At 37.2% G+C, this 14,492-nt stretch overlaps 1 protein-coding gene across 2 annotated transcripts in view; it reads left to right on the top strand.

Moving 5' to 3' along the window:
- Window positions 1–14,492, top strand: part of LOC309967717 (uncharacterized protein) — a 151,095-nt gene that overhangs the window by 53,179 nt on the left and 83,424 nt on the right. For both annotated transcript variants that reach the window (XM_082848487.1, XM_082848488.1), the window contains one exon: window positions 2,159–2,197. In XM_082848487.1, the coding sequence (XP_082704613.1) occupies window positions 2,189–2,197 (9 nt within the window). In that variant the 5' untranslated portion in view covers window positions 2,159–2,188. The remainder of the gene's footprint in view (window positions 1–2,158; window positions 2,198–14,492) is intronic.

The raw sequence follows: 14,492 nt of genomic DNA, 5'->3' as shown, positions 1-14,492 counted from the left end.
TATGCACATGCATTGGTTAGGAGGGAGAGAAGCAAATGGTAATAGCATGGTCTAAAAGCTCAATGTCCAATAATAAAGGACAAATAAGATGATTAAGTCTGTTGGGGGAAAAAGAACAATGCAAATGTAGTCACCTTATCTGTCTGTTAATTATTGGACATTGGAACATGTTTGACTAAATTTGCACATGTGTGTACTTGGGAGGAGTATGCATTTTAACTCACAATTTTATTTTCCTTATCTTTTCAAACTACATAGATTTTGTTGTACAAAGATGTTCAAAACAAAAGCAGGATAACTTAATAAAATAGATTTTAATAGAAATGTTCATAAAAGAAGGAAAGATAAAGAATTTAAAGTGCTTTTTGAGGCAACTAATAGATCTTTATAGCATATTCCAATTCCCATTTTGGGGGGAATCCTTACATGAAATAAAGACACTATATCATGTTCTCTATGTCTAATTATTATACACTCAGATTTTTGAATTTGGCAGATATTGCCTATTTTGCTGTAAAAGATGTCTCCCTTGATTCTTAAATCTGTTAAGGTTTGGTTCTATGCTAACAACAGTTCTCAATGCTGGCTGCATGTGAATATCTCCTGAGCAGCTTTTAAATAAAACTGATGTTTACACTCCTCTACAGAGCCATTAAATCAGAATTTCTGAGGAGTGAGACTGGAGAAGCAGTATTTCTTAAGTATCCATATTAATTGAAGTAAAATACGCATACAGAAGAATGCAGTTACCATAAATGTACAGCTTAAGAAATTATCATAAAATGAACACACCTGTGTTACCACCGCTCTGGTAAAGAGAGCATCACCAGAGTCCTAGAAACCCCACTCATGCTTCCTTCTAAGTAGGCATTAGTACTTTTTAAAAGTTCTTCAGCAGATTCTAATGTATATTCAAGGATGAGAACCACTCTATTAACTGCTAATTGTTTTCTATACCAATGTCTTATTTTGATTGAGTTGTGAAGAGTGGGAAATAAATCGTTTTAAAATACATACTCTACGTTGATTACACAAACACGATCTTTTATCTTTAAAAGAACCATTTAGAATAGCTAGCATTACATCCTTTCCTACAAATGAGGAAGTAGAGGCTGAAACAGATGGTGTAATTTATGAAAGTGGTACCATTAAAGTGGGGCCACTGGAGTGTAAACCCCGGTCAGTGGTTAGTGGTTCCAAGTTCCAACAGAATCACACAGACTTAGGTTTGAATACCAAACTCTACCACTTCCTAAATGTGTAACCTGAGTCAACTGGTTCGGTTTTCTTATCAGTAAAATAGAGATCACAATGTGATCTAACTCATCTAATTGCGACAAGGATTATATGCAAATAACTTGTCATAGTGCCTTGTAAGGATTATCATGGCCTGTATTAGTTTTATATGAGTCCAGCCCCAACTTTTCCCACTATCCCAAGCTGCTTCTTCTAAAAAGCCAAAAGTTAAGGAGTCCAAGCCCATGACTTCTGGCCAGACCCTTAATACTGTGATTATTTGACTTAATTTCCATGAGGAGAAGGTGATCATAATATATACACTACAGTGTGTCCCCAAATCCTGAAAACATGGAGGAATCAGGACACTTATGATGGCTTTTTCAGATTCACAATTAGAACAATTGATTTAAATTTAGAAGGACTTCATCTGAAAAGGTGCCCATATATTGAAGAAAAACATATTAAAATATTAGACATGAAACTGACATGCCGTTTTATAATAAATTTATCCTACATTTCTTCCCTTTTTTGGAATGAAGGTGATAGATATCTAGTTAGCTAGATAGAAAGAAATATTTATCTATATCATAGATAGGTAAGGAAATGAGGTTAGTTAAAACAAATGATGCGGATTTCCTCTCCTGGTCTCCTGAGACTGAGTTTAACAGCCCACTTAAGCTTTAGAAAGTCAAGAGATACTCTAGATGAGGGAAATAACATTACATCACTGTTCTCCTGCAGGTTTGCAAACAAAAGCTGGATACAGCAAATTATGTAAGTCTGAGCCAGATACCTTTGCCTTACCAAATTACAATGTTGGGGAATTTCCACTACAGTTCTGGGGTGTGCTTTGTGAATCAGCTACTTCCAAATTACCTCACTTGATTTACTCTCACTGCTAACCATGTCTCTCTTCTAGGAAAAAAGAAAAGAGAAAAAAGAGGAAGAAATGAGAGTGGTGAGTGATCGTATGTGATATATACCTACCCCCTACTTTGTAATGTGAGACGATAAGGATGAACAGCTTCCTTAAAAATTTCACCAGTTGGGCTTCCCAGGTGGTGCAGTGGTTGAGAGTCCGCCTGCCGATGCAGTAGAGACAGGTTCGTGCCCCGGTCCAGGAGGATCCCACATGCCGTGGAGCGGCTGCGCCCGTGAGCCATGGCCGCCGAGCCTGCGCGTCCGGAGCCTGTGCTCCGCAGCGGGAGAGGCCACAGCGGTGAGAGGACCGCGTACCGCAAAAAAAAAAAAAAAAAAAAAATTCACCAGTTACATCAGGCTTGTGCTCTAGGAATTTCATAATTAAAACAATATATTGATGGAGAGAGCTGTGGCTAGTGATCAGCAGAGCTGTTTTAGACCTGACTCTCACATTGAAAAGTCGGTCAAGCCCTTTAAGCTTTGGCTGCCTTATGTGTAAAATTTTTGTTACCTCAGTTTCCCCACGTGATTTGACTTTGGAAGGATGAAGACAAAAGCTGAGATGTCACAGGACTTTAATGTTGTTATTTGGGGTGTCGTTGTTTACTTGTTTGTCTTCAAAGCTTTAGGTTTATATCTATATTAAAGCAGGAATTTCCTAGACAAGGCAATCTGAGACTGGCCAGGTAATCACAAATTCACTGTAATATTTCAGTATCAGTACTTTTTTTTTTTTTTTTTTTTTTTTTTTTTTGCGGTACATGGGCCTCTCACTGTTGAGGCCTCTCCTGTTGCGGAGCACAGGCTCCGGACGCGCAGGCTCAGCGGCCATGGCTCACGAAAGCAGCCGCTCCGCGGCATGTGGTATCTTCCCGGACCGGGGCACGAACCCGGGTCCCCTGCATCGGCAGGCGGACTGTCAACCACTGCGCCACCAGGGAAGCCCACTATCAGTACATTTTAAGGGCAGTGATATCCACTCACAAAGAGCTTTCAGCAAGTTTCAACTCTGACTCGTTTTCCCTGAACTTACTCACTTTTCCTGTTCTTAAATTTTTATTACTTTAATCGATTAAATCCTAGGTTTAACATCAAGTATTTACTCTTAATATTACATATTATTAAATAATATTTGTTTAAATATAGATGAAAGTCTCAAGAGCAACTGAAAAAACTTTATCAAATAGGAGTTCATGGGAATAATAAAAAGTTTCCATTTGAACCATTTTATCATATTTTCAGAACACAGCTAAGTTGTACTAAACTATGACAAAATCCCTCTTGAGAGGAATTTATGTCAAGGATAACGATGGATGAAAAGAATAAGAACAGAGATCTAAAAGCTCTTTGGAAAGGATTGATTGGTTTTCAAATGTAAGCTGTTAGTATATAGTTGCTACTATTTGAGAAGTATAATTTGACTAATTCCAGGTAAAAATATGTAATAAATGATAAAGGTCTTAGCATTATAACAAAGTTTGCAATCAATTTAGTAAATATAATTTATTACAGTAACCCTTTTAGGCATAATTTAAGGTTTAACCTTGCTCTGTTTTGGTAGACTTAAGTTACTAGGGTATACATCCTCGAACTGAGTAAACTTTGTCAACTGAAAAAAATACACAACCTAAAAGTTGAGAATTATGTTTTATTTGGTGGGCAAAACTGAGGACTTAAACCCGGGATGCAGCCTCTTAGATAGCTCTGAAGGGCTGCTACAAAGAGGTAAGGGAGAAGCCAGGATATATAGGAGTTTTTGCAACAAAGACCGGGTAGTCGGAACTTCAAGATTACTGGTAATGAAAGAAAACCAGATATCTCAAGTTAATGAATTTAGCACTTTTTGTTGTACGGGAAGATGCAAGAGTCTGGGCTCATTGAAAGCATTCATTTGATACGCACCTTAGCTATCTAGGGCCAGTATCTTGTTCTTTCCTATCCTGGGTCCCCTCAGGGTGCATCGTTGGGGGTGGCTACAGTGGCTTGATGGCTGCAACATCCTTTGTTTACTGATATGGCAGACAACATTGTTCATTCACAAGGTGAAGTTGATGGTGAGCCATTGAAAATCAGACGATTACACTATTCTTTGGAGTGACAAAATCTATCATCAGTCATACACATCAGTGTTTACCAATGTTAGTTTCTCATAATGTTAGTCTAAAGAAAGCTTTCTCAACTGTGGCACTATTAACATTTGGGGCTAGATAATTATTTGTTGTAGAGGGTTGTCCTCTGCATTGTATGAGGTTTAGCAGCATCCCAAAACTCTACCAACTGGATAACACACCCATTTGTGGCAATTAAAAGTTGCCAGGGGCTTCCCTGGTGGCGCAGTGGTTGGGAGTCCGCCTGCCGATGCAGGGGACACGGGTTCGTGCCCCGGTCCGGGAAGATCCCACGTGCCGCGGAGCGGCTGGGCCCGTGAGCCATGGCCGCTGGGCCTGCGCGTCCGGAGCCTGTGCTCCACAACGGGAGAGGCCACAACAGTGAGAGGCCCGCGTACCGCAAAAAAAAAAAAAAAAAAAAAGTTGCCAGACATTGCCAAATATTCCCTCAGGGGTAAAATGACCTCAGTTGAAAAACAGTTTTCTAATGTTTCATCCCTCCTCAGTGATTTCGTGAGGGGATTTATATGACAAATCCTGCAACCATATAACTCTCGCTTAAAGATTCACGTTTAATATTAACATCCTAAAGATTCTGAAAAGTCTTATTGCAATGAAACCAATTTACTTTTGTTTAATTTAACATTTCCCAAATATTTTGACTACAGAATCATCTGTATCTCAGTAATTGCTATTATAAATTTCTGTACTTTGTTACAAAACACACTGGAAAATCCTGGTGAAATTGAATGTCTACACAAGAACTTGATTCACTTAGAAGAAATCCTTAAAGCTCCAGAGTTCTTCTTAAATGTGGGATGTATTTATATACCTTTAAGTTAAAAAAAGTCGTCGTTTAAATAATAATAACAGCCATGACATCAACCATAGTAAACTAAGTTTTGATAGCACATAATGGTTTACAAAAGTACTTAGCAGGTGTGAAATAATAGAAAATGCATATATTGGTCTCTGCCTCTGGGTCTGAGAAAATGTGGGTCTGACGCTAACTCCAGGAAGATAGTGTCAGAATTGAATTGAACGATAGGACAACCAGCAGTCACAGAGAACTGCTTGATGTATGGAAAACCGACACATCCAGTGTCAGGAGTGAAGTGTGATAATAGTGTGAGGGTAGAAGAGAAACACACAGGAAATGTTTTTTCCTTCTACAGCAGGCATTTGTTATTTCCTTTTCAAGACACAGCTATTAGTATCATTCTTGTTTCACAAGTTAAGAAATAGTCTTAAGAATGTGGAGTGACTTGCCCAGGGTCTTACAACTTCAAGATGGAGAGGAGAAAATCAAACCATATTATCAGATTCCACACTTTCGGTTTCCTCCGCACTCATCATAGTATACATTGTAGAAGTAGTAATTTCATCATATTGCTACCCCTCTCTCACTGGGTACCAGCCATGCAATTCAGTTGATTTCATATTCCCTTGCCTCATCTCCAAGGGTGAGTAGCTTCATCAAATCAGTTTGAACCCATCCCATATTCACAATGACTGGTTCAGTGCCTAAAATATGTAGAATATAGCATTTGAATGCTGCTTTTAGGAGTCCACAGTTAACCTAAGTTGGTCTTGTTAAAGAAGGGTCTAGGACTTTAGCAAAATTTAGGGGAAGGAAAGTTTTGTGGTTAGGTCGAGCAGATGGTCAGGTGAATAGATGTGAGGACTTAGACTGCTGGAGCTTTTTTTTTGGTTGCCATGTGGCAATCTCACCTGCATAGAAAGGCAACATTTGGAGGGCAGAACCAGAAATTCCAGAGTAAAGGATACAGAAACCCCATCCGAACTGCCTAAAGCCAGATCTACCATTGGATGTTTTCAGTCATCCAAGTCAACAAGTATTTTGCCCACTTGTGTTTGGGTTTCTGTCAGTAGCAATAGAAACTATTCTTAGTAATACACCTGAAATGGAAATAGTAATAAATGGCATGTCATTTCAAAAATTATCAGTAGAAAAAAGATAATATTTGATCTAAAATTGTTTCATAAATTTAAAATCATCATGTATTTATATTACAACTCCTAACTTAGATGGGTTTAAACTAGATTGCTGTTAATCACAAACTCTAAAACAGAATGAAAACAAATTCCAGGTGATATGGTTAGATGTGATTAGTATGATAAATCTGAAGAAATGCTACAGACAACCAGCTAACTGACAGATGTAAAAAAAAAAAAAAAATCTGGAGAGAATGGCATGGATGTAGCTTCTAAAAGGAGAAAAGTCAGGGTGAACAAAGAAGTTAGTATGTAATGCAGTGTAATGGTATTTAGGAAATTCATCTGAAGCAGTAAGAAAAATAAGATATCGGTTGCATTAGTTTTGACAACATAGATGAATGCTCCTGCTTAATTATTTAATTTACTGTGGAGAAGTTGGAATTGAGGAAAAGATTAAAATCAGTCCAAATATTTTTCTTCAAAAATAGATTCTTATAAGAATTGTTTCTCTTTCAATTCCATATCTAAGATTGAGTTCAGGCAAGAGAAATATTTCTTTATTATTTCTGCACCTAAAAATTATTCTAATTTGGCTAACTTTCTGTTCTTTGAAGTTCAGACACATTCATCATAGTGGATAACAAAGAATGCTTCTTTAAATATTGTCACATGCCAGTACCATTCAAAAAAATGCCCAAGGTGTCACCAACTGAATCTCAGATAAATTGCTGACTCTTATCCTGGAAAAGCTATGAAATAATAGCTACCAGTAGCTACTGCTTAGGACACTAAAAGTGAGTTGTTAACAATTCTGAACTCATCTTTATTGTATTAGGTACTAGTTTTCATTTACAAGGGGAAAAAAAGGAAAAAAATAAAACAGTTTCTAGTAACAGGGAAGAGGATTATTGACATGGCCGCTTTCTAAAGGAGTCTCAAAAAGGTATTTCTGGATGCACAATACATATAAAAACCACAACAGCAGTAAGTTGGGGATCTTTATTGTACACCCTGCTGTGCTAACAATATGACACAAATACTCTCCACAAGCCTACTTTTAATGTGCTATGAAAAAAAAAGTTTCTTTACCCTTTACTTTGTAATTTTTTGCTACCTAATTGATCTACTTACTCATAGTTTCTGTTACCTCATAACTTTGGCAAAGTCCATCATGTCTTTCCAACTGATTTCTATAATATTTAACTTTTGTTCCTGCTGCTAAATGACTCATTCCCCTAGAATTTCCTAGTTCAAGAGAATCTCACTGACTGAGCTCATCTTTTGTGAGTCAGGCCACATCACAGTTTCCTCATCAGCTTTTGGTTTGACTGCCCTTGAGTGTAGTTGGGGATGACAAGAAGGTGGAAAACTGTGCAGTAAGATTTTTGTGAGGCAGCTTATCCTGGTAAGGAATGTATCCATGGAGAACAAGGTACTTGTCTAATACAGTTGAGCTCTTGCTAAGCAGTAGAGCAAACTTCCTATATCCTCCCCAACACAACTGCAAAGTTGCCTCCACCTAATGCATTCCATCTATCACACGCATTGTACATACACCCACATCTTGCAAATAGAATACTGTTAATCTTGTGTCAATTCCATTTCCTGCCTCTAGAGGCGATGTCAAAAGGTCCTATCAAAAATGGCTTAGTGATCTTGGAGTCTACTGGGTAATGGTCATGACCATTGATCTGAAGCTAGACTATGAATTCTGGTTGTGATATTTAATATCTGGGCAATTGTGTTAAACTCTTTGTTTCTCTGTCTCTTAATCTACAAAATGAGTATGCTTCTCACCTACCCTATAAGATTTGGGGGAGGATTAAGCAGATCAATATATCTAAAGTGCTTCAGAGAGCACTTGAAACATGGGATGTTAGCTATTATTTTAAAAAGCACTATTGAAATACATTCAGTTTTTATTTGTCTCCTCTCTGCATCTGTAAATTGTATACTTAAATACCACTAAAACTCTAATATAAAATAACAGTAAAAACCTAGAACTGTCATAACAGATAACTTTGATAAAGGAGAGAAATGAGAAGAAACCTTTACTTCTAAGGACCTGGAACTATGTACTGTTCATTTGTTCTGGTCCTGAACAAATATTTCATTTTCTAGGATGGTTCACTAACTTTGAAACATGTGGCTCCCAAGGTTGGCACTATAGGCCATTTATTTTTGGATGGTAAGACATTAACAAGCTGAGTAAATAAGAATGACACCCTCTATATTTTATGATCATCCTTTAGTATAATTTAAGTATTAGTGATAAATAGAGCATTCAATCTTATAATCACTTAGACATTTCCATAAATGCTCCAAAATTAGGTTGTGTGTGTGTGTGCGTGTGTGTGTGTGTGTGTGTGTGTTCAGTTAAAGAGAAAACACAGTAGCATTCAGTGGTTATAGCTTATTCATGTCGACATGGTAAGGCCTGTTGGTTTGCCCCAACTGATGTGAGGTCAGATAACTACACTTTTCATTAAAGTAAGAACAATATAGAAGAATGCACAACACTTGCTCATAGGTCTCCTATGGATACAAATGCAATTATTAGAAGGTCAGCTTGACCACAGATATCATTCCTACTGGTTTCCTGAGAAGTAAAAGCTACATGCAAAGGTAACAGCACCTTGGCTTCTTTTCTCTGCCCCATCTGATACTAAATGTTGCCAAGATTCACGAAGGTTCTAAGGGTTCACGTGCGATGCAACCATTTGACTTCACTTATAGTTTCATGAAGCATTGAAGGCCCAGACAGAAAGCAGGTGGCTTACCACTCTCCCCATGCCCCACAAAAGGGCATTTTTATTTCTATTACATTCCATATCTTTGGACTGTCCTTCACCAGAATTAAGAATTTATTCTTTTAAGCTATGGTAGTGTCAGGGATGGATGGAAGCAAAGATACAAAACACACCTGGATTATATTCTACACATCTGATGCTCAAGTATACCCAAATAAGACTTAGATTTTCCCCATTCCTTTTTTACTGTATGTCTCAATAAAGATGCCAAGTGTAAAAACAAAGGCACCTCTAGTGCATTAAAGGCATTGAATAGTCATCCAATGCTAATCCTTCCTTTTTGACTACTGATCAAGACTATTTTATAGGAAAATGATAAAGATATCCACCATACTTGTTAATAAAAATTCACCAACATGAAATAGATTGAGGAGCAGAAAATTAAAGCTGGACCCACTCAGTCTGTACTGAGAATACCTGACATGAGAATACAGTCTCAGTGACCTTTTCACTCTCTCTGCTGAATTGACTTCGAATGGTTCCTTTCATCCCCATGTAGGAATGAACAAACCACCTCCTGTGGAGGCTGAGACTTACATGAGGTCTCTCCCTTGCTAAGATCCTTGCTCAAAAGAAAGGTCATGAAAGCTGCATACTGATCACATTCTAAACCTTTTCACCCAGGCCCAGTGGAAGCCTGGATTAATGAGACTGATAAACTCTGATTTACCCATATGACAGTTAGAGAAAAACACCCCATGGTGACCATTAAAGGCCAATAGGAGAGCCCACGGCAGCCCTCAGCTCTCTTAACTGGCTATTGTACCAAAGACAATTTTGAATCCAATAGCCAATGTCAAGTGTGCGAACCCTCCTTTCTTTCTCTTTCCTGGAGTGAGAAGGGGACACCATCAAAAAGGTCAAAATTTCCAGAACAAAGTGATATATCAAAGGTTACTGGAATATTATGCTTATCAAACTTATTATCAGTAAAGTATTTTTATCCATACCCTCATTGGGACAATTTCATGTTCAAGTGATCCATTTATGTTACACTGTTATCTCTAATGTTTTGCTTTAGTTCTTCAAGTTGGGTGAAAATGGCAGTCAGTCATAAAATGTTCAGAATATTTGGGGCAAAGAAAAATTCCACTTTGACAGAAACCCAAACAATAGATGTATGTTGTTTGTTCATAATGAGAAACATATTTGACATATGAGAAAAATGGCTCCCCAAAGATGTCCATGTCCTAATTCCTAGAATCTGTGACTATGTTACCTGACATGGCAAAAGGGACCTTACAGATGTGACTAAGTTAAGAATCTTTTTTCTTTAATAAATTTGTTTATTTATTTGTTTTTGGCTGCGTTAGGTCTTCATTGCTGCGTGCGGGCTTTCTCTAGTTGCCGCGAGCGGGGACTACTCGCTACTCTTTGTTGTGGTGCATGGGCTTCTCATTGCAGTGGCTTCTCTTGTTGCAGAGCACGGGCTCTAGGCGCGCGGGCTTCAGTAGTTGTGTCACGCAGCCTCTGTAGTTGTGGCTCACAGGCTCAGTAGTTGTGGTGCATGGGCTTAGTTGCTGCGCGGTATGTAGGATCTTCCTGGACCAGGGCTTGAACCCATGTCCCCTGCACTGGCAGGCAGATTCTTAACCACTGCGCCACCAGGGAAGTCCCAGTTAAGAATCTTGAGATGGGGAGATTAACTTGGATTTACTGCATGGCACTGATATAATCACAAACTCAGGCCTTATAAGTGAAAAAGGGTAGCAGAAGAGTCAGAGTCACGGGAGGAGATGTGACAGCCGAAGAGAAGCTGGGAGTGATGCTAATGCTGGCTTTCAAGATGGAGCCAAGGCATAAGAGCAGCCTCTAGAAGCTGGAAAAGGCAAGGCCAGGAATTCTCCCCTACAGCCTCCAGAAGGAGTGCAGCTCTGCCAGCACCTTGATTGGTCTTGATTGTAGACCAATGAGGCCCATTTGGACTTCTGACATCTAGAACTACAAATTAATATGTTTTTCCAGTTTTAATCCACTAAATTTGTGGTGATTTGGTACAGCAACCGTAAGAATCTAATACATTGTCTAATAACTTTATTATTAAATCCTTGCAAAGAATCTATGGGACAATATATAAAAACAACCTAATTTATTGCCCATTGTTAAAATGATAATTAACAAATCTTAATTGACCACCTCTTACTTTTCAAAGAACTAGGCCACCTTTAAACTCAGTGAAGACCCATGACTAAAATATTAAATTATTTCCTACTTATATTCAACCTGATCCATGTTATCCGCCTTAAAAGTATTTGCAAATTTACCATTTTTAAAAAAAATCTAGTGATCTAAAGTTAAGCTTTCTATATTTAATATGCTCCCTAGTACATTGTTGGCAATCAATAAAACAGTATTCAAAAATGAAAGATAGTGTCTAAATTGGTGTTTTATTTTGAGATAGGCTATACAGATCTTCTAATCCTTTGTGGTTTCTAAGAACTGAAACTAGTAAATTCACAGTTAAAAAAGAGTTAGGTGACTTTTTAAATTCCTCAAAATTGAGTGAGTTATTTAAAATATGCACTGGGCGTAAACAAAATGACCAAATAATTATGCTTGTATTTTTATTTTAAAAGAATCTAATAAGAATGAAATGTTTCATTATTGCATCAAACTTAGGAAATTTCAAATATTGCTTTTAAATATCATGGATATGAACTCAGAAATGTAATCACTGTTAATTATCACTAGTTTATATAAAAAAAGAAGCTTTGATATTTTTATCAGGAGAGACAATGCTTTTAATTCCCTTGCATTTGTTCACGAAAAAGTCTAACCTCAGACTACATCTGTGCATTTAGAGATAACAATAATATTCTTCCTAACATCAAAGACAAAAGCAAATATGGGAAGCTCCAGATGGATACGGAATCTATAAATTTACACACTTTCATGGGGGATTAGCCTGGGAATAAAGAATGCTTTTTTTCAATATTATAAGAGTTTTGACTAAGAGGGTCAGTAAATCTTTGCTAAAACTTGGAATAATTATTTGGAAAATTTTAGTATGAGAAACGTCCAGAAAAATAATAATTTGGTTGCAGCCAGAGTATTTGGCCTGGGTCCCATTTGTAACTAAACGCAACCTAGTAAATGTCACACTTTGACAAACTACCTTCAGCACTACAAGTGAAGTCCTAGTTGCCTATTTAATTGAGGCAAAATCTGACGACAATAAATTTTTTTTAACTCAAGTATATGTGCCTAGAGTAAAACATTGGTTACTTCTAGGAAATTTGTGTTTATTTTACATGCTTTCAGATTACAAAACATAATACATAAAAATACACACAATTATGATCATAAAGGAGATATTGTTTTGAAATCTGTTTTTTCCACCTGCTTCCGTATGTCAAACCTCCCTTAATGACATTAATTTGTTTCTGAATACCTCACTGCTATGTCAAAAGGCATTCAGTGAAAACATATCTCTCTTCATTTTACTGGGGAATTTTTGCTGACAGAAAAATATTTCACTTTAATAAGTTTAAGTAATCAACGATAATTTGGAAGTAAATAAATACACTTTGTACATAAAATATAATGCAGTGAAGATTTATTTTACTCACCTGAGGAAGAAGAGACCTGCTGGATGGTGGTGGGTGGTACTGGAGGGGTGTGAAGTGCTGCTGTTTCTTTTCTACATTATTTCCTCACCAGATTTTCTACCTTATTGGTCCCATGGTCATCTTGCGCCCCATCTACTTTTACAGATAGAGTTGTAGTGCAGAGAAACAACATGAAAGCAAATAAAGTTCAAAAATGAGAGCTCTTCAAAACTTGAAGAAGTAGCCTTGATGTGCAAGGGCCAAATAGGCATATACCTTCCCTTGATCAGGCTTTTGGGCAAAAGAACTCCAAGCAAAACATTGTTCTTTGGGCCCATCTGAACACGGGACACAATTTAAATTTGTTCCATGCAGCGTTCTCAGACCAGAACCCATTGTGTCAAGTAAACTATCTCTGTCTGAAACAATTATATTGAAATATTTATTCTTAGCATTTTTATTTTAGCAAGTTTGGGGATAAATTCCTTATTATTGAAAAAGCAGGGGTTGTCTGAAAAACGGTAAAGCTTTTCAAGTACTATTAGGAGAAAAAGTTATTAACTGAAGAGTCTTTATGTGAGGTAAGCATATTGCAAGTATAATTAGTTAGAGATATTACCAAAGGTATAGATCATGGGCTTCTCCCGCAGGAGCCATCCAGTTTAGAAAACAAGATGATAGTCAATCTATGTATAACAGCAACTGTGAGAAAACTTATCTATGATATACATGAAGGAAATTTTGAGGGGCAATGCAGCCATTAGATAAAAACTTTAAAAGAAAATGTTCATAACCTTAGAACTAATAGTTCTACTTCAGAGAACTTATTTTAGAGATTAGAAATTTATGAACATATACGATTATTGCTGTGTTCTTTATAATAGTGAAAATTTTAAAACGATCTCTGTGTCTAAACAGTAAGATATTTGTTAAGTAACTTAAGTACATCCATATACTGGGATAATTCAAAGCCATTGAAACATATCTTAAATGATAGTTCACACATGAAAAATGCATTGATATGTTGCTAAGTTAAGACAAATCAGATCACGATATATTCAAATCAATCTCAATTTTGTAAAATATCTCTCTAAGTGTTGATTTATTCTTAGAGAGGTTTGAACAGAAATAAGCCAAATATTCACTGTAGTTTTCCCTGCTGTGAAATTTTGGGTGATTATGTCTTCTTTATTATTCTTTTCTGTATTCTATGATTTTTTTTCAACATATAACAATACTTCAAAATTTTTTTTTTTTTTTTAACAAATGAGACATTCGATTGGAAGTGGTTTTAAAGATTAGCCTAATGTAAGAGAAGAAATAGGCTCAGGTAGGAATTATGATTTGAAGTAAGGTAGGTTTAAAGGCATCAAGGTATTAATTAAAGAGTTGGTAGTTGAAAAGGAGATTGGGGGTGGGGGGAGGAATTGCAAAGGGAAAATTTAACCAAACTACTCAGTGAAAGGTTAGGCACATGCTGAAATATTAGTCGTTGAACAGTTATTTTTTATTTATTTATTTATTTTAAATCTGCTTTATTTATTTATTTATTTTGCGGTACGCGGGCCTTTCACTGCTGTGGCCTCTCGCGTCGCGGAGCACAGGTTCCGGACGCGCAGGCTCAGCGGCCATGGCTCACGGGCGCAGCTGCTCCGCGGCATGTGGGATCTTCCCGAACCGGAGCACGAACCTGTGTCCCCTGCATCGGCAGGTGGACTCTCAACCACTGCGCCACCAGGGAAGCCCCTGAACAGTTATTTTTAAATAGAGAAGGAAATGGGTAAATTCTGGTTTTGTCCCGAATCTTCCACTTTGGTTAAATGGATGGTTCTAAAATCTCTGGACTTCCTAATTATCTTAAGAGCAAAGATTAAGTATTTTTTTTATTGGGAAGTTCTCTGAAGGAG

Source organism: Leucopleurus acutus, assembly GCF_964270905.1.
Source record: "Leucopleurus acutus genome assembly, chromosome: 10".
NCBI lineage: Eukaryota > Metazoa > Chordata > Mammalia > Artiodactyla > Delphinidae > Leucopleurus > Leucopleurus acutus.
Note: the sequence above shows the minus strand (reverse complement) of the source record. Positions and strands in the feature narration are given on the sequence as shown.